Below are 21281 nucleotides of genomic sequence, written 5' to 3' on the forward strand. Positions count from 1 at the left end.
ATGTGGCAGTTTTAGGGAGCAGGTGTTTTGAACTGTGGTTGTGTGAAATACCAGTAGAGGTCAGGCCTGAACTTCCTCATTTTATGACACTGCCAATTTCAGCAGGTAACTGCACAGCAACTGTTACCAAATGCTTTGTGTTGTGTGTTGGTCATTGTTTTCTTTTCTTATTTTGAAATGAGTGAAGACACAAATTCCAGTCTGTTATGAAGTTCGATTACGGCCTTCACAATACCAGAATTGAACAGCGATCCCTGACACCATATGTCAGTTCTGCTTTCACAGAACTGTAGAACATGGGTGTAGGCTGCTGCTCTGCAATGGGGAGGTAGGTCTTGTTTCCTGCACCACTTCTCTCTCCTCTTGTGGTCATAAAGCTAGTTCGTTTATGGTAGCAGCCAACTGCCTGTTTATAGTGTCTGCACTCTGCACTATAGCAACCGAAAAACAAAACCTTTAAAAACATGTATCACCTGGCTGAAATTCTTTCCCTAACTTGCAAATAAGAGTTACTTTCAGTCCTTTGTATACTAAATGCCTTGTTAGTTCTATCGAAAGTGCTGGTACATGTTGATTGCACAGTTATTTTTGCCCGCAAGTGGTTGAAATTAATATTCAACAGATTTTGTAATTATCAAACTGGGTGGGAAAAATAATAAAGTCAAGAAACATCTTAAATCAGAGAAGCACTCTGTTCACCAGAGGGAAAATGCTGCTGCTTGTCAACAGACACAATCATTTGTTGAAAGAAATAGAGTCGAAACAATGAAACAAGCAAAGCTATTTTGGAAAATAACTTTAGAAGTTTTTGCAAAAGCAAAAATTCCAGTCAAAAAGCTCCCCAAATCACCAAAACATTATTTCAAAGCATTATGGAATTATCTTCAGGCACATAGTGTGTCAATATTTTAAAAATTTACACACACACACACACACAATTTCACCAATAATAGATTCAAATTTCACAAAATACATATGAATTTTGAAAAAAATAATTACTGTATTTTTAGGTCACTAGCAACAGCTGTTGAGAAACAAGGTGTTGGAGCAAATTATTTTCGTATGAAGAAGATTATACACTGCTCTGCAAAACTTAAGGATGACATATATATAGTAACATAACATATTAACTAATCAGTGGAAACGAATGAAAGTGCAGGAGCATGTTGCCAGAGATTTCCCAGTGGTACACAGAAAGACACACACCACATGGTGTGAGGTCAATGTGACTGTAGCACCATATGGGACTTATCCCACTACATGAGGCTGCTGAAGGAATGGGAAAAAGACATTATGCATCAATCAACCAGCAGTTATGATGCATTTGTGGTAGTGGTCTTCATTACAAAATGGCTCAGAGACAACATAGATGACTTCACACGGTGCAAATTATTGGTAAACTGGAAAAAGGATGAGCTGCAATGAGTGTAGCCCACGAACCCAAGAGTTTGGTGTTGCTCAAAACACTGTTCCATGTGCATGAGGAGCATTACAAACCACAGGCACTGCTACCCAGAGGAGAGGAGGTGGTTGAAGATGATCAACTACAGCAGTAGATGACCATTACATTGTGCAATAGGCAAGAAAGGACCTATGTTAAACAGCAGGAATAATTGAAGCAACATTTAACAGGACTGCAAGACACACACACACACACTCCACAGTGGCACGGTGACTACTTGGGAATGGTCTCTTTGCCTGATGACCTGTACATTGTGTTCCGTTTACATTGGTACGTCAGCGGCACTGCTCGTGATAGTGGCAAAAGCATAGAGAATGGACCCAGATGAGAGGAGATTCAGTTTGAGTAGTGACTTTGCATGTATCCTTATATGGCGAGAGATAGGAACACACAATGTACAAAGGAACACTGTCAAACATGAGCGGTTTGGTGGGCCAAGTGTTATGGTGTGAGGAGGCATAATGTTGCATGGACATATTGACCTTCAAATCTTTGAATGCATTACACTCACCTGTCAATGTTATTGTGACACTGTACTCCTTAACAATGTGCATCTTCCCATGGGGGCATTCAGCCCTCATTCCATGTTTTCGTACGACAGTGGGCGATTGCACTGAACAGTGTGTGTAGGAGCTCTTGGAACACAAGGCTATTCAGCGAACAGACTGGCCTGCCTGTCCCCTCCCAGACATAAATCCCATTGAGCACGTGTGGGCTGTATTGGAGAGACATTCAAATGCACCAACGACCATCTAGCAGTTGTCAATCACGCTGGTGGATGAGTGGAATGCCTTGTCGCAATAACTCCTTATCAACATTACGGCCAGCACGAGAATACATCACAGACCATGCAGTGCTGTCTACGACAATCATATTCTCTATTAAGAACCATGTCCTGCCTTTTGAAATGTCCAGAGGACCATCACAAATCATGGTGACTTCAATGTAATTATAGTCTCTGAATAAAAGTGTCATATCTGTTCATCTCATTGGTATACCTTTCAGTTACATTATGTACTGTGGTGTAGCAGTTCTTTGTATGTATGGTCCAAGTTTCATTGGAACTATGGCACTTCACAGTGACAGATCATGCAAAAGTTATTTTCTTCTCCTTCGGTTTCCATTAGGCTTCATAAGAATAGCAGAAACTAAAAGGGGAGTCAGACAAGGAGATTCCATTTCGCCAAAACTATCCTTGGCAGATATAAATGAATTTTTCATGCTCTTAAACTGCAAAAACAAAGAATTCTTTATTAATAAAAAATATCTAAACCATCTATATTTTACTAGTGACATGGAAGATTCTACAAAATTAGAAAATTCCAAAATGACACCTAATGGAAGATAGTATACATCATCAGATAAAATGCAGAGCCTGATTATGCAAATAAGTGAGAGGCCACAATGATGATCTATGGAGCATGCAAATAAATAACTGAAAGGCTTTAATGTGTGGAGAATTTGGACAAAACCTTTACATAGCACCGTATGTAAAATGGCTGCTGCTATATATGATGACGACAATGATGATGATGATCATAACCATGTATACAATGACAATGTGCTCTCTTCACAAAATAATAATAGACGTACAAAATTTCTGATTGATGACCATTCTATCTAATTTGAAAGTAAATAAATTCTCTCTCTCTCTCTCTCTCTCTCTCTCTCTCTCTCTCTCTATCTATCTGTCTATCTATCTATCTACCTTCCTCTCTCTGTCTCTAATGATTGCATTTGAGTGCAACATGTGCACTGGCAAACAAAGGGTATCTCCTTGTCAGCTGTTAAAAAATTTAAAAATAATATCTATTTCATTATTGCACTCATGATGTCTTGATTTTCTTATACAAGAAACAACATACACTTGAAATGTTCTGTTTCCAATAAAATTATAGTACCCATCATGGAGAGACTGTTTAACTTCCTACACACCATGTACTCCTCTTTGCCCAAACAACAGACACTATGGGGTTAAAAGTTTACAAGAAACTTAAACAGATGAATAAATTCAACATGAAGCATGGCTCACTGAATAGTTTACTTTTTTTCTTTTCTGGCAGAAACATTTTATTATCCAGTTGAATAATTCATAGATACCAATTTCACTCTTTGAAAAGGGGAATTTTTGAGACTGAAAACTGTAGTGAGTGTTTATAGATGTATCACAGGGTAATGTATATAAAATACTCTTATAAAAATGTTTCATTGTAAATGCTGATGTGTCTGATTTATAACAAACCAAACAATTTGAAAATTGGACATAATCCAGTAAAAAAAATCACATCTCCCTTAGAAACCACCATTAAGCTTTGTAATCTTGATGATCTAATGTTCATCCTGTCATAAATGGTCCATTCTTTTCGCAAATTTATCTCATTTAACTTTGCGGCCAGATGTCGTCCCTGTCGTCACAGTCATTAATTAAACTAAGGAACCAAAGTAGTGTGTGGCATCTGTCTGTGAATACTGTAAACTTTATCCTGTGTGTTATAATATTTTAAGTGTATGTGTTTCATGTTTTCTGTTGTAGAGATTGAAGACCAGCCCTGCATTTGCCTAAACAAGTGTGTAAAATTGACTAAAAACAATAACACTCAGGCTGACTGGTGCACCAAACCAACACTCATTACTTCACAGTTTAATGAGTTGACTCGATACTGCTGTCAGGAATTTGAAGATTATATGTTTACCATCAGCTGTACAAACTTGTTATTTATTTTCTACCAGTTTCAGTCACAGTGACCATCTAACGTAAAGCTTGTTTTCTTCGCATGAAGACAGTTGCTGTGACCAAAACCAGTAGAAAATGAATAATACATTTGTATAGCTGATGGCAAACAAGCAGGTCTTCAAACTCTTTAAACACACCATCTGGATATGGCCTTTACCCAGGTTTAGATCACCTCCCTGTGTTGTTGCTAGCATGGTATATGTTAAGCGATGCAAGCACGTTAGCATTAGGTTTTACAATGAGTACATTAATGTGGACTATCATATATTACACATACCTTACAAACAGAACAGCAGAATTTATGGCACTTTTTGTAGGAGCAAATCCAATTTTTGTACTAATTCTTTCTCCCGGCTGTAATAAAAATGGAAGACTATCTGGATGCACGTTAATACCAAACAATTTTTCTATATGTGCTATGTTCTCAGCATTATTTTCTAAAACAAATTGCTTCAAAGTTCTCTCTCCACTCTCTGCAGTGCGAGGATAAAACCTGAAACAAAGATCGACAAAGAAAATATCGCATCACAAATAACTGTGTGTAAAACGTTTACATGATAAAGATTGGTTGCAAATTCTTTATTTCCTTGTTCTTTTGATTTATTCCATAGTGCCCTACAACACATTAGTTCAGGTAAGCAATGCATTTTCAACATCTGAAATGATAATACAGTATAGCCGAATGTCTTCACATAAATAAACAAGCTTTAAGAAATCAAATTCCATTTATAGACAACATAAACCTGCATAAATGAAAAGCTTATTGTCAGTCTTCTGAAATGAAACAGGTATTCTACTCTTTTTTTCCTCCTTTCTTTTAAAATTTAAGTTCAGGCCTCTGTATTTTCTTATAACTGTTATTAGTTGATGAATAATACTTCTGTTTGTGTGGTTTAAAACAGATAAAAAGGTTTTGTGACAAAAACAAGAACCAATGAAGTGTTCAGGTGATGTGTTGCCTGAAAAAAATTGTTCTCCAAATGTCGGGCCTTTGTGTCCCGGAGACGGTGATAGTGTGTATGTGACTTTTTCTTGTATCAATGTGTGTGCGTTTTCTACTTCTGAAAAATGATTTTGTCCAAAAGCTGAAATATTTCCAACTAATTTTTCACTGTGCCTATCTGCGACTCAATGCCTCCTCTATGTTGTTAGCAGCAATCTATCCTTTCCATGTTCTTCATAATAGACATATCCAACTTTGCAACACAGTGTGGAGACATGAAGCACCCCTAGATACAATGAGCAATAAACTTTAACTGGGTCCACTTAGTCATATAGGCTATTCACATTCGCATCACATGTGTGGACTTTGTTCTAAAAGTTGTGCTCAGTTTAATTAAAATACAGATACAAAGGTCACTTGAAAGGTTGTAACAGTTATCAGTAAGGACAGGAAAAGTCTGTAAAAACAATAACACAAAGGTGATTTTTACAAGATATCAGGAAATTTGTAATTTTTCCCTTTAGAAATGTTATAAATCTGATTATGGCAGTTTACTAATACACAAAAGAAATTACAGATCATGGCTGTGTGTGGGCATTTTTGGACCAGCACAAATTTTCAACTATCCCCACTGATTTCAATCACACCCACTCAGCCAGGGTCTGTAATTTCTTTGTGTCTCAATTCACAATGGCTGCTGGATCAAAAACGAAGGCCAATGATCTCTTTAGTGCAGATGCACTATAGATCTTCTTCTGTATTAGAAAACATACATATATACATTCACACAAACGCAATTCACACACACACGTGTGTGTAGATAAATAAAAATGTGATTTTATAACAACAATGGCAATTCCTGAAAGGAACAATACGTAAAATAAGGGAAAGGCAATCATTCACCTACAGTAGACTGACCTCTGTGGAGCACAGAAACACATTTTGTAACAGAAAATAAAATTCACACTAGCTTATAGGCTCTTGCTCTTGGAAGATGTGATGCTGTAAGTGATATATGAAAAGAAATGGATGGATGGATTGATGGTGTTAAAGAGATCAAACTACAAGGTCATCGGTCCCTTAATCCTTTGCCTGTCAAGCTGGGAATAGTCCCAGGCAGTCCAATGAGATAGGAACCACACAGACATGGGTGTGGGGGGGGGGGGGGGGGGGGGGGTGTAGATTCTCTACAAGAAGCACGAAGGGAAGACTGTTATATGGTGTGGAGTCCTTCATGGTTCGTAGTTTATTTGGAGAAACCAGGGCACACCAATCCGCATTCCAAGCATGCAACAATTGTCAGCTTAGAGTCAATGAAAGGTCTGGTTCCAATATTCCCATCTCCAAAGTCGGTACCCTGGTAGCCAACTTGGCCAGTCGGTCAGCATGTTCATTCCCAGGGGTCCATACAAAGACCAGTAAGTTCATTCCCAGGGGTCCATACAAAGACAACTAACCTTCCAGTGTGATGGAGGTCATACAGGAGACCGTTGATAGTCACAACCAATAGGTGTCAAGGGTAGCACTAGTTGACAGTTTGAAGACTACTTGAAGATTACTCAAGGAATCACCGCTTATTAAGAACGACTTGCTAGTGCAAGAATGTACGTAGTGGAGGGCTCGAGCAGTGGCCACCAATTCTGCAGTGAATACACTGCATCCATCTGGCAAGGAGCATAGCTCCCTGCATCTTGCAGGTGTGTAGGCAAAACTGGTTCATTCATTGATCAGAGAGCCATCTGTGTATACCACATTGGTGTCCAGAAATACGTAAAGGACATTGAGAAACAGGCACCGAAAAATCATACGTCTACTTAGTCTTTCGGCCTAAAGAAGTAGTCAAAGCAGATCCGAGGATGGGGTAAACACACTGGCAGTGCATGCAATTTCTCCCTGACAAGAGTTGACAGTGGGGAAAGATGGAGAGTTCAGAGTACAGAGACTGTATGCGAACTGCAGTTGTGACTCTAGACTTCCCTCCTCTGGATCGCCCTACCAGGAAAAATGTCATGCTAGTTTGGACACTCAGGGGAGCAGTGAATGTGTATTGCATAACTGAAGAGCAGTTTCGATGCCTGATCTGCAGGGGAGAGACACCAGTGTCCGCGAGTAGACTGTTCAAAGGACTGATCCAAAAGGCAATTAGATAATTGGATCCCACAATGCTGTATCAGATCCAGCATCTACAATGCTGAAAGCATTGCTGAGCCATATGCCAGGCTCTCATAATCAAGACATGACAGGATTAGTGTACAGTAGTCTGCACCTTGCTGGTGTTACCGAGACAGCAAATAATATTAAGATGTAACCAGCATGTTCGCTTTAGTTGGCAAAGATGGGGAAGCCATATCACCCAGATATCAAAGACCAATACCAAAAAACGATAATACTACACCTCATTGAGCATTTGGTCATCGAGGTAAGAGTTCTGGTTTGGGATGCACTGTATTATGGCGACAGAAGTACATGGACACATCTTAGTGGCGGAAAACTGGACGCCATGGGTGAGAACCCAGATTGGGCCTTTGATATAGAATCCTGCAGTCGGTGTTCAGTAGCACCCACAGTGGAGGAGCAACAGTAGATGCAAAAGTTGTTAGCATAAAGGGAGAGGGGCACTGTAGACCCACAGCTGACATTGATAGCCACTACAAAAAGGGGCACATTCAATATATATCCCTGTGGGATACCATTTTCATTTATATGGGAATATTATTGAAAGCACCAACCTCAAGGTGGAAAGTACAGCAAGATAAGTAGTTCTGAACAAAAATAGGGAGTTGGCCCCAGAGACCCCACTTATGGAGGGTAAAGAGGATGTAGTGAAGCAATATGGTGTCATAAGACCTATGCAAGTCGAATAAGACAGAGATAAGATGTTGACGTCAGGCAAAAGCTGACCAAATAGCAGACTCCAGGCAGACCAAACTGTCAACAGTAGAACAGCTTCACTTAAAACCACCATATGACAGAGCCAAAAGACCCTGAGACTCAAAGTACTGACACAGCCATCAGCTCACCATATGTTCCAGCACCATTAGTGAAGTTTAAGAGCGACAGCTGTCCACCTCAAGGCTGGGATTACCTGGTTTCAGTACTGGGACAAACACACTTTCTCAAAATTGAAAAGGGAACACATCCTTGCTCCAGATATGACTGAAAATGACAAGAACATTACTGTGGCAATCCATTGATACATGTTTGAGCATTTGGCTGTGGATAGGGTGTGTCCTTTGAGCCATGTCAGGAAAAAAGGCTAGGGCACTGAGGAATTTCCATACACTGAACAGAGCATTATAAGGTTCCAGGTGATGTAGAATAAACAGTAAAGGAAATTACTCTACCAGCTGTCTGAGGCTACAAAATGCTGCCTCATAATTCTCAGACACAGAGGCTCAAGCATAATGAAAAGCAAAATTTCTGGCAACAGCATCTGAATCAGTGTATACATCACCATCCACAGAGATACCAGGTACACCTGAGGAGTACTGGGGACCACAGAGATGTCAAATCTTCACCAAAACCTGAGGAGGAGGGGTGTGTATTCCAAATGTAGTAAAATACCACTGTCAACGTTCTTGTTTCTGTCATTTTATGAGGTGGTAGATTTGGGCATGGAGCCATTTAAATGCATTGAAGTTGTCCATTGACAGATGTCACTTATGGTGTTGGAAAGCCCGCCGCAATCTCTAATACCTGCAGCAATTTCGGGGGGTCCACCAAGGAAATGTCTTCCGACAGGGGGACACCAAGGAAGAGGAGATCACTGGTCTACATCTACATCTACATCTATGTGCATTTTCTGCAAGTCGTCATACGGAGTGTGGTGACGGGTACCCAATTCCATTACTAGCCATTTTCCTTTCCTGTTCTACTTGCAGATAGAGCAAGAAAAAAAATGAGCCTTAATTTCTTGTATCTTATCTTTGCGGTCATTAAGCGAAAAGTACATCGGTGGCAGCAGGATCATATGGTTCAAATGCCACTTCTATAAACTTTCTCAACATTGTTCTTCAAAAAGAACATTGTCTTCCCTCCAGGGATTCCCATTTGAGTTTCTGAAGCTTCTTGCATGTTATTTGAACCTACCAGTGACAAATCTAAAAGCCCACCTCTCAATTGCTTCATTGTCTTCCTTTAATCTGACATGGTGCAGATTCTAAATACTCAAGCAGTAACCAAGAATAGTTCACACTCGTGTCCTATGTAAGGTCTCCTTTACAGATAAACCACACTTTTCTAAAATTCTCCCAATAAACCAATGTCAACCATTCCCTCTCTACCACAATCCTCACATGCTCATTCCATTTCATATGCTTGGCAATGTTACACCCAGATATTTAAACAACGTCACTGTGTCAAGCAATACACTACTAATGCTGGAGCCAAACATTACAGGTTTGTTTTTCCGACTCATCCACATTAACTTACATTTTCCCACATTTAGAGCTAGCTGCCACTCATCACACCATTTAGAAAGTTTGTCCAAGTTACCTTGTATCTTCCTACAGTCCATCAACTTCAACACTTGACCATACACAACAGCATCATCAGCAAACAATCGAAGACTGCTGCCCGCCCTGTCTGCCAAATCATTTGTGTGTATAGAGAACAACAGTGGTCCTATCACACTTCTCTGGGGCACTGCTGATTATACCCTTGTCTCTGATGAACACTCGCCATTGAGGACACATACTGGGTTCTGCTACTTAAGAAGTCCTCGAGCTACTCACAAATCTGGGAACATATTCTGTACGCTCGTACATTCGCTAATTTTTGTAAATGGTAACATACTTTGAAAAATGTATATATTTATGGGATTCCTTTAACTTACAAATTTAAGATGAAAATAAAAAATTTAATGTATTTTTTCCACTTAACAATTTTTTTTTCTTATTTGGAAAGTCACAGTATGCCACCTTTTCTGTCATGTTACCAGGTACTACTGATGTAATTATAAAAAGCATTGTCTCTGCCCCAGCCATTTGTATTATGTAAATATTTATTACTAAAAATGTAAAAAACTGCATTTTTCTGAGTTTTTACGAATTATTTACTTGAAAATTACCATCTGAAACCTTTTGAGAATTACACAAATTATTGTTTGGTTAATAAATTAGTAGTCAGCGCAAACACAGTGGGCTATATTTCTCTGTATAAAGTGTCAAAATTTTTTCAACATTCTGCATATTTCGCATCACTGAATTTCTTGTGTAAAATATGCATGTAGGCAACACTGTTTCCACTGCTCTTCTGTTTATAACAAATGCGTGAGAACATGCACATAAACCATTCTGCATCGAATTTTGTGTTTGGTTTGAACTTTTTGTTAGGTTCAATGTCAGTGAGAAAATACAGGGCTATTACAAATGATTGAAGCGATTTCATAAATTCACTGTAGCTCCATTCATTGACATATGGTCACAACACACTACAGATACGTAGAAAAACTCATAAAGTTTTGTTCGGCTGAAGCCGCACTTCAAGTTTCTGCCGCCAGAGCGCTCGAGAGCGCAGTGAGACAAAATGGCGACAGGAGCCGAGAAAGCATATGTCGTGCTTGAAATGCACTCACATCAGTCAGTCATAACAGTGCAACGACACTTCAGGACGAAGTTCAACAAAGATCCACCAACTACTAACTCCATTCGGTGATGGGATGCGCAGTTTAAAGCTTCTGGATGCCTCTGTAAGGGGAAATCAACGGGTCGGCCTGCAGTGAGCGAAGAAACGGTTGAACGCGTGCAGGCAAGTTTCACGCGTAGCCCGCGGAAGTCGACGAATAAAGCAAGCAGGGAGCTAAACGTACCACAGCCGACAGTTTGGAAAATCTTAAGGGAAAGGCTAAAGCAGAAGCCTTACCATTTACAATTGCTACAAGCCCTGCCACCCGATGACAAAGTCAAACGCTTTGAATTTTCGGCGCGGTTGCAACAGCTCATGGAAGAGGATGCGTTCAGTGCAAAACTTGTTTTCAGTGATGAAGCAACATTTTTTCTTAATGGTGAAGTGAACAGACACAATGCGCGAATCTGGGCGGTAGAGAATCCTCACGCATTCGTGCAGCAAATTCGCAATTCACCAAAAGTTAACGTGTTTTGTGCAATCTCTCGATTTAAAGTTTACGGCCCCTTTTTCTTCTGTGAAAAAAAAAACGTTACAGGACACGTGTATCTGGAAATTCTGGAAAATTGGCTCATGCCACAACTGGAGACCGACAGCGCCGACTTCATCTTTCAACAGGATGGTGCTCCACCACACTTCCATCATGATGTTCGGCATTTCTTAAACAGGAGATTGGAAAACCGATCGATCGGTCGTGGTGGAGATCATGACCAGCAATTCAAGTCATGGCCTCCACGCTCTCCCGACTTAACCCCATGCGATTTCGTTCTGTGGGGTTATGTGAAAGATTCAGTGTTTAAACCTCCTCTACCAAGAAACGTGCCAGAACTGCGAGCTCGCATCAACGATGCTTTCGAACTCATTGATGGGGACATGCTGCGCCGAGTGTGGGAGGAACTTGATTATCGGCTTGATGTCTGCCGAATCACTAAAGGGGCACATATCGAACATTTGTGAATGCCTAAAAAAAGAGTTTTTGTATGTGTGTGCAAAGCATTGTGAAAATATCTCAAATAATAAAGTTATTGTAGAGCTGTGAAATCGCTTCAATCATTTGTAATAACCCTGTACAGTAGTGAAAGAGTGAGATGTATGGACTATGAAAAAAGACACAAGAAAGTGGTGTTTAAGAAAAGTGAAAAACACTCCTCAGTTTTTTGAAATCTGTCAGACGAATTCCAGAAATAGCTTGGTCTTCAAGTAACGGTACTATACAGGAAGGAATTTAATGACAACCCACCTGAATCATCATCATCACCCAAATGTGAAACTGAAGAAGACTGTGCAGATGCTTATATTGGGTGTGAAGTAGTTGGTGCATTGAATGTTAGCATTTCTGCTGTAGCCCCTACTATCTTCCCCCTTAAATGTCCAGGAAAGGTAAGATGCACAAGAAGAAAACAGTATGTAAATAGAAAAGTGGAATAAATTGAAACAAGTTTTACATGAGCAATATGTTCAAAACATTGTTAAGTGTATAATGTGCAGAACCTGAAGATATGTGCATGAAATGTGATGTGTGGTTGCAAAACCTAAATACTGCTGTCAGCAGCCATCTACACTGAGAATGTACAGTTACTCACACTGATACCAGGTAGCCACTCTAAGCAGCAGATACAGAAATACATACCCACTTCCTCACCTTATTCAATTTCAAAAGCTCATAAAATAAAGAATGAGAAACATATTTGGACATGCCCAGAATCTTACTGTTGGCATCCGTTGCAAGATGATAGACTTACTGTTGGTCTGGAATATTACTTAAGTGATGACAAAGATTGCAGCAGGCAAAGTCCTAACCAAGTTGATGTTATCTCTGTTACTGAAAATCATGATAAAGTTGAAAAGGTAAAAAGATGTATGACAACAACAATAAGAGAAGCATATCCCCTAATGAAAAAAAAGAATCTGAATTTAACAACTGGTCTCACAAAATTCTGCTCCTTACAATCAAAATGGGTTCAATATCAGCCAGTGAAGGAAATATGCACATGTATTTTCTGCACTAATTTGAAACTTGTTTGTTTCACCATAAGCAATGTCTCGGGAAAGAAGTACACAGAGATGGACCAGATGCTTCTGTGTATATGTCAAGAATCGCAAGATAAATGTGGGTTGCAGGAGTGCGCAATGTGTCCTGCTGCTGAAGTGATGCTGTTGAAGCATTACACCTTTAGGATACTAACAATGATGTAACCTATGCATTGTGGGAGGGAGGAATGTCAGTGAAGAAGACATTAGAGCAAGAGAAGTTTGTTACAGAGGCTAGGCATTGGCTCATGAAAGGAATAGCTCTCCATCATATCCGGAGGAATCAGAGAAAGGCCATAGCAGAAGTAAAATCAGTCATATCCCAGAATACTGACACATTAGTTCTTCATTTCGACTCTGCTGAGAACTGGTCTGTGCTTTGCAGAATGAAATTCAAAGTTACCACTGGCACAAATCACAGGTATCAATATTCACATGTGTTGCTCACTTCCTTGGAACATCACATCACACTGTTTTCCTATTGTCAGTGATGATCTCATTCATGAGAGTGCACATGCATACTATGCTGTCAGCATGATAATGGATGACATAACATCTAGAGGCCATGCATTTCCTAAACATGTGTATGTGACTGATGGTGCAGCATCTCATTTTAAAAACCACTTTCAGTTTTATGAGCTTGGTCAACACTAGTACAGGAATTAAGACAAAAAATGGATATTTTCAGCAACAGGCCATGGAAAAGTGCATGTTATGGGGTAGGAGGTCTCTGTAAACATCTTGCAACAATATTTAATCTCCAGTATGAAGCTGTTGATACTACAAGAGATGGAACTGGATTTGTACACACCATATCAATATTAGTAACAATCATGAAACCCTTAATTCTAAATGAAAATGCATCATGGGAATTTCGTTTTTAAACGAGAGAAGAGTGGTCGGCTATGAAGCCTGTGGTAAGTATTCAATCAAGTCACTACTGTGTTGCATCCTGGAGTGGCACATACATTGCAAGAACGGTTTTCCATGAAATTCAGCCTGTTGCTGTGTGTGAAATGCAGAGACTACAGTAAACATTGGAACACTTTGTCGAGAGCTACTTCATTTCTTGTGTGTACGACAAAAAGTGGTGCATGAGACAGATAATAAGTCTCTCTCATGACCTCCAAGATATAATCATTTCCTTTATGACACCTCATGGTCCTGCTAATGCTTTCATACCACCATCATCAAAAGATCAGTGTGCAGTTCCCATTTCCCAGGTGCTGCTATTGTTGGGTTATCCTTGACCATGTGCAAATTCAGCTTGGCTGTACAAGTTCAATGAGAAGCAGATGAAGAAAAAAAAAAAAGAACTCTTTTCAGCAGTGCAATGTTGACTGTTACATCGTAAGCAGTTTTAATTCATAGAAAGTTATGAAGCAGTAAAATTATGACAGAAGACAATAATAATTTGTGGATAATATCATAAAAAGAAAAACAGGTATAAATATTCTATATCTCATTTTTGTTGTAAAATGCTTTTGAGCAAAATTATGAATTGTTTTCACACTCACTTATAATGCTGTAAAGTAATTATTTTGATTCAGAAATATTATTTTTGCATGACATTTAGTCAAAATCAGTGATCAATTTAAATATTTAAGTGTCCATGATTTGCTGACCTTGAGAGTAGAGCTAGGTCTCCCTAATAAATTTCTCACATTTTGTACAGAAGAGTATTGTACACTCTGACTGTACATTACCTAAATAAAACGACCAACTAACACACCACGAAATGTTTAGAACATTTAGGATGAGGTTTTGGAGAAAATGATTTCTAAATAACCAAAAAAATTCAGATTCTTTCATCTGTATGTACATATATTTTGACAGTTTAAAAATTTCATGTATTAATGTCATCGCTGACAGTTATCAGTCCTTCCACTTCTTCATTTCTCAATACAGTTAACATCTTGTGACAATTCATATCCTCAAAACACAATTTTGAAATTCACAAAAGGTTGCAAATTTTCATAGTTTATTTTTAAAAAACCACACTCAAAAGTGTGTATGTATTAATCATATCTCATAGTATTGGGAACAAAGTATTTATTGAAAATAAATTCAGATATCTATTAATGCTGGTTTCTTTTTTACAATTTTTCAATTTTCCCTTTTGTTACAACATTTTCACAAATACTCTCATTCATAGATAGGTCTGTAGCTTTTTAACAAATCATCAGGAAACAAAAATATTGCAATTCTGGAGAGACATCACATGGAACTTCAAGATATAATGGTTCAAATGGCTCTGAGCACTATGGGACTTAACATCGTAGGTCATCAGTCCCCTAGAACTTAGAACTACTTAAACCTAACTAACCTAAGGACATCACACAACACCCAGCCATCACGAGGCAGAGAAAATCCATGACCCCACCGGGAATCGAACCCGGGAACCTGGGCGTGGGAAGCGAGAACGCTACCGCACGACCACGAGATGCGGGCTTTCACGATATATTTTTTCAGCGAACATTGAAATAGTGATGTGACACATTCACTCTTGACCTGTATGATTCGAGATGAAATCCATCTCATGGCAGTTTTTGGAAAATGTGTCTGCATCCCCTGCAATGAATCCATAGTTGTCCCAGTCTATACTCGGTAAGGTTTAAGTTGCCTCTAACTAATATTGCATGATCTGGGTATCTGCTTGCTAGCAATGGAAAAGGAGGGATGCCTTCCATTCTTGAATGTTTTGGTTCGGCACAGAGAGGATGGCACATTGGGACATGAAGTGTATAGGAAGCCGACGCACACCGATCTGTATTTACTTGCAAATAGCTGCCACCATCCTGCCCAGACAACGAGTGTTCTCCGAACTTTGACTCACAGAGCGCATATTATTTCTGACGAAAGCAGTCTGCAAGATGAACTTTCCCACTTACAAAGAGTGTTTGAAGACAATGGGTACTCTCCACAACAAATACAGAGGGCACTGAAAATGAAACCGAAAGAGGTCACAAAGAAAGCAGAAGAAGATGAAGAAACCTTTAAATCGATGGCCTTCCTGCCATATGTGGGTAGCCTCTCATCAAAAATAGGACGCATTCTCGGCAGACACAAAGTCAAAGTGATTTTCATCCTCCACCTAAGACAGCTGCACTCGTGGGCTCCGTCAAAGATGATTTGCTGCTCCGAAAATCTGGAGTTTACAAAATTCCATGTGAACGTGGCCTTTCTTACATCGGACAAACAACTCGTACTGTCCAAGAAATATGTACAGAACACCAGAGGTACACACGACTTTTACAACCTAACAAGTCGGCAGTGGCAGAGCACTGTATTGATAATGGACACAGTATGTTGCATGACAACGTCGAAATTTTGGCAACTACATCATCCTTTTGGGACTCGATAGTAAAGGAGGCAATTGAAATTCGCTTGACGACGAACTTAATTAATAGAGATAGTGGTTTCAATCTTGATAAATCCTGGAATCCGGCACTTGCTGTAATAAACTCGCAAAGACGTCGTCACAGTGCAGCTCACAATGATATATCGATATGCCAACAAAGATCAACTGCAGGGTCATAGATATAACTCGCGCATTATGCACATCTCTGCCGCCGACCAACGTCTCTGGCGCACTTGCATCTCTGGCCGCACGCGCAGTCGCGCGGTACAACAGTATAAAGGGACGAAGCAAGCACTGGAGCGGCAGTCTTGCGGCTCACTCTGAAGATGGCTGAACATTATACAGCCGAAATATTAGAAGAAGAAGAAGGAGATTTCTTGTGGCTGCACACCCGAAACTTAATGGAACATTACCAGAATTGTAAAAAAATCCCGGATTTTTCCCGGTTTTCTCCCGGATGAATAAAGTTTCCCATGGCTCCTTCAGCCACCAGCTGGCATCCTGCTGCAGGTTAGCAGAGACTTGGGAAGGGACTATCCTGAGGGCGTTGTTTTTCTGGCTGGGGTTTGGGGACTGATGTCTCCAGTAGATAGGCAGTTAACGAAAGGGGATATGGGGGAAGCAGTAGGACGAGAACCTCCCATTCACCAGGCGACTGAGTGTAGTCGAGCGTCCCTAAGGGGTAAAAGATATGGAGGACAATGGAATAGTCACTAAAGAGGATGATGCCATCGTATCAGTAGCACATATCATCATCATTCGTAGGTGCTCGTGCTTCTCCTTCACCTCTTGATACGTGAGGTGGTCCAGGATTTCCTTCTCTCATTTCAAAATGGTGCAGTCTGGGGATCAAGAGGAAGGGTGCTCACCACAGTTGACACACATGTGGGGATGGGCACAAGGTGAGTTCATATCCAACTGACGGCCACAAGGTCTACAAATGTGGCTGGCTTTGCAACATGAAAGACATTGAGCAGAGCCCATGACTGGGTGGAGGAGGCCATTTTAAGCATAAAAGAGCCACTTTTCATTTTTGAAAATACTACCACTCCCCCAAACCTGTTCTCGAGGTGTTCAAAGAAGACCAATGGCTTTCTAGTAAAAAAGGAATCTCTGTCCATCCTAGATCAAACAAAGCATTGGGGGAATTTTTCTCATCTTGTCTCACAGTAGTATGTTCCTCCAAGGCATAGCCAGTGAAGGAACATTTTGGGGTTATACCTCCTCACATTTTAATGTGCCTTAGCTGCAGAAGAGACTACAGGAGCCATGCGGTCACCAGTGGAACAAAGTTTAATTTGCTTCATGTGCAAATAGTCGAGCACGGTACCAACGCTACAAACAGGGGCTCTCCCATGGGCACCACCCTGGCACAGCAATGGCTACCTGTCCAGTAAACCATAACCTGCAGTCCTGTGTCCTAGCCATGATGGGCACATAATCCTTAGCCTGGGTGAGGAGTTTCCAGCATGTGCACCAACAGTGCGATCCCCTTGTGGCCAGGAGGCTACCTCCGTGAAGGTACTTGAAGCCCCCCACCCCCTTCCAACAACAAATGGTTACTGTGCTTGGATGGTGCTGAGTACTGTTGCATGAAAGAAGGGTGCAGAGAGAGAGAGAGAGAGAGAGAGAGAGAGAGAGAGAGAGAGAGAGAAAGGCACAAAGATAGAATATATGCCAAACTGGGCGACCTTCTCTGCACAATCTACACTTCTGTAAAATTTGGAAAAGAAGTCACCAGTCAAACCCAACAAGGGGACCATATGATTAATAATGAAACGCTGCAGAAGGCCAGAAGTTAAGAAAATGAGTGTCCAGAACACAAACCAGATCCAAGCACAATCAGCACCAAGAAAACTGTCCAATAGAAAAGTAGAGAAGTAGAAAAAAATTAGTAGAAAGACAGATTTGCATTAATGAAAGGGAAGTAGCACTGCATGGGCAGGGTCCCCGTGGTAGCCAGGCACAAACTCACAATAGAAATGTAAGCTGTCTGGGACAAGAAAAAAAATACAGACTGAAGCAATCAAACATAGTTAAGGAGAGCTAGCAGGAAAAAATTCATTTAAGTAAATATATACGTGGTAAATGAAGAATTGTGAAAAGGAAGAAGAATAAATAAGAAGGGAAATTTGGCTAAATTAGAAGACAAGAAGACAAAACAGATCTGACCAAAAAGTAGTAAGTAAACATAAAGGAAGCTAACAAGACCACAATGTTGAATGTGAAGGCATTGCTTGAATTTGTAAGCCATGCATTCTATTTCTCAGGAGCTGTACAAGAAATTGCTGAAATGTCGAAGGTAAATTTTCAGCATCAATGTTTGTTGTATCAAAACTGTGGGTATGGTCTGCAGTGAAGAGATCATGTGTGTAAACAACAAATGTTATCAGCGAGGATAATATTATGTGACTACGGAATGATGGGGTAGGAGGTGTTGAATTTGCATACAGCTCTATGTTAGGGAATAAGCAGTTTCATAACTACAATGTAGAGCATGATTCAGCAAATAATAAACATGTAAAAGTCACTTCCTGAGAATGAAAGTCTATACTAGAATATTAATGGGTGTGATTGTGACTAGAGACAAAATTAAATAAACTATTTACAGGGTGTTACAAAAAGGTACGGCCAAACTTTCAGGAAACATTCCTCACACACAAATAAAGAAAAGATGTTATGTCGACATGTGTCCGGAAACGCTTAATTTCCATGTTAGTGCTCATTTTAATTTCGTCAGTATGTACTGTACTTCCTCGATTCACCGCCAGTTGGCCCAACTGAAGGAAGGTAATGTTGAGTTCGGTGCTTGTGCTGACATGCAACTCATTGTTCTACAGTACTAGCATCAAGCACATCAGTACGTAGCATCAACAGGTTAGTGTTCATCACGAACGTGGTTTTGCAGTCAGTTCAATGTTTACAAATGCAGAGTTGGCAGATGCCCATTTGATGTATGGATTAGCACGAGGCAATAGCCGTTTCGCGGTACGTTTGTATCGAGACAGATTTCCAGAACGAAGATGTCCCGACAGGAAGACGTTCGAAGCACGGAGCACGGAACATTCCAGCCTATGACTCGTGACTGGGAAAGACCTAGAACAACGAGGACACCTGGAATGGATGAGGCAATTCTTCGTGCAGTTGACAATAACCCTAAAGTCAGCGTCACAGAAGTTGCTGCTGTACAAGGTAACATTGACCACGTCACTGTCTGGAGAGTGCTATGGGAGAACCAGTTGTTTCCGTACCATGTACAGCGTGTGCAGGCACTATCAGCAACTGATTGGCCTCCACGGGTACACTTCTGCGAATGGTTCATCCAACAATGTGTCAATCCTCATTTCAGTGCAAATGTTCTCTTTATGGATGAGGCTTCATTCCAACATGAACAAATTATAAATTTTCACAATCAACAAGTGTGGGCTAACGAGAATCCGCACGCAATTGTGCAATCACGTCATCAATACAGATTTTCTGTGAACGTTTGGGCAGGCATTGTTGGTGATGTCTTGGTGGGGCCCCATGTTCTTCCACCTACGCTCAATGGAGCACATTATCATGATTTCATACGGGATACTCTACCTGTGCTGCTAGAACATGTGCCTTTACAAGTACGACACAACATGTGGTTCATGCACGATGGAGCTCCAGCACATTTCAGTCGAAGTGTTCGTACGCTTCTCAACAACAGATTCGGTGACCGATGGATTGGTAGAAACGGACCAATTCCATCGCCTCCAAGCTCTCCTGACCTCAACCCTCTTGACTTTCATTTATGGGGGCATTTGAAAGCTCTTGTCTACGTAACCCCGGTACCAAATGTGGAGACTCTTCGTGCTCGTATAGTGGACGGCTGTGATACAATACGCCATTCTCCAGGGCTGCATCAGCGCATCAGGGATTCCATGCGACGGAAGGTGGATGCATGTATCCTCGCTAACAGGACATTTTGAACATTTCCTGTAACAAAGTGTTTGAAGTCACGCTGGTATGTTCTGTTGCTGTGTGTTTCCATTCCATGATTAATGTGATTTGAAGAGAAGTAATAAAATGAGCTCCAACATGGAAAGTAAGCGTTTCCGGACACATGTCCACATAACATATTTTCTTTCTTTGTGTGTGAGGAATGTTTCCTGAAAGTCTGGCCATAGCGTTTTGTAACACCCTGTATAATTACCTTCAGTCTGATGCCATATCATAGACTGATTCTCCCATTAATTGACAATTAACATAGGATGAGTATTGTGAATGATTAGACACAAAGGATAATTTAAAGATGATAGTGTTAACAAATTAATAATGTTAACCATTCTGAAAACTTAAGAAATATGCTAAAAGCTTCGGTTACCTACCTGCCACAGTCAAAAAGTAGAATGATATTAAAATAATTGGATATTCTGATAGCAGCAGCACAACAGTGCAGAAAACAAATTTATGAAAATCAAGAAAATATCAATAACTATAAGGATACATAACATCAAAATTTAGTAGTGTATAAGCAGCAGAAATTGTTAATAGTAATATTTATCAATATAGAACAAATTATAATGCACTTTAGAAAAACATATACGAGTACATAAAAAAGTATTTAAAAAATATGCTAAATACCTTGGTGACAAACTATCAAGCATTCGGTTTGCTTGAGGATATGTCCCCTCCATTGCTAATTGAACAAGGATTGGCTGAGAAGATGGATTATGTAGAGTTAAGTCCTTGAACACAGTGTCACCAACTTGGGTTAAAGGAAATTCAACATTAAATTTTTTAGACTGTGCAGATGACACAATTCTGGGCCACACTAGATGTACAGAGGCATGGAAAATATGACCCCGCACTTCAGTTGTATCCAATCGAAATGTAAGATTCTTCCACACGTTTGTTTCCTTGGTTAGAGACAAGAACTGACCATATCTATAATTGAGCTGTGATAAGTCAGAATCCTGACAATGAAATGGAAGCGTCAGAGAGTGCAGCCACTGTTTACCCTCTGTAAAAGACCAGAAAAAATACAAAAACAATTTAAAGACGTGGCAAAAACTAATAAGAATTATTCTTGCCAATCAAAGGATTTCATAATACACACCACACAAAACATTCATTATTCTGCCACAGGTTAATGGTA

The 21281-nt window shown here is 40.1% G+C and overlaps 1 protein-coding gene across 5 annotated transcripts in view; it reads right to left on the reverse strand.

Annotated features, from left to right (window-relative positions):
* LOC126095349 (transmembrane protein 131) overlaps positions 1–21281 on the reverse strand; it is a 345609-nt gene that overhangs the window by 91676 nt on the left and 232652 nt on the right. For all 5 annotated transcript variants that reach the window (XR_007521958.1, XM_049910154.1, XM_049910155.1 and 2 more), the window contains exons 16-17: positions 20768–21146; positions 4474–4689 (exon numbers count right to left, since the gene is read on the reverse strand). Coding sequence is in view for 4 of the 5 variants with exons in the window: in XM_049910154.1 (XP_049766111.1) it covers positions 4474–4689; positions 20768–21146 (595 nt within the window). In the remaining variant the exon portion in view is untranslated. The remainder of the gene's footprint in view (positions 1–4473; positions 4690–20767; positions 21147–21281) is intronic.

Source organism: Schistocerca cancellata, chromosome 8 (assembly GCF_023864275.1).
Source record: "Schistocerca cancellata isolate TAMUIC-IGC-003103 chromosome 8, iqSchCanc2.1, whole genome shotgun sequence".
In the NCBI taxonomy this organism is placed as follows: domain Eukaryota; kingdom Metazoa; phylum Arthropoda; class Insecta; order Orthoptera; family Acrididae; genus Schistocerca; species Schistocerca cancellata.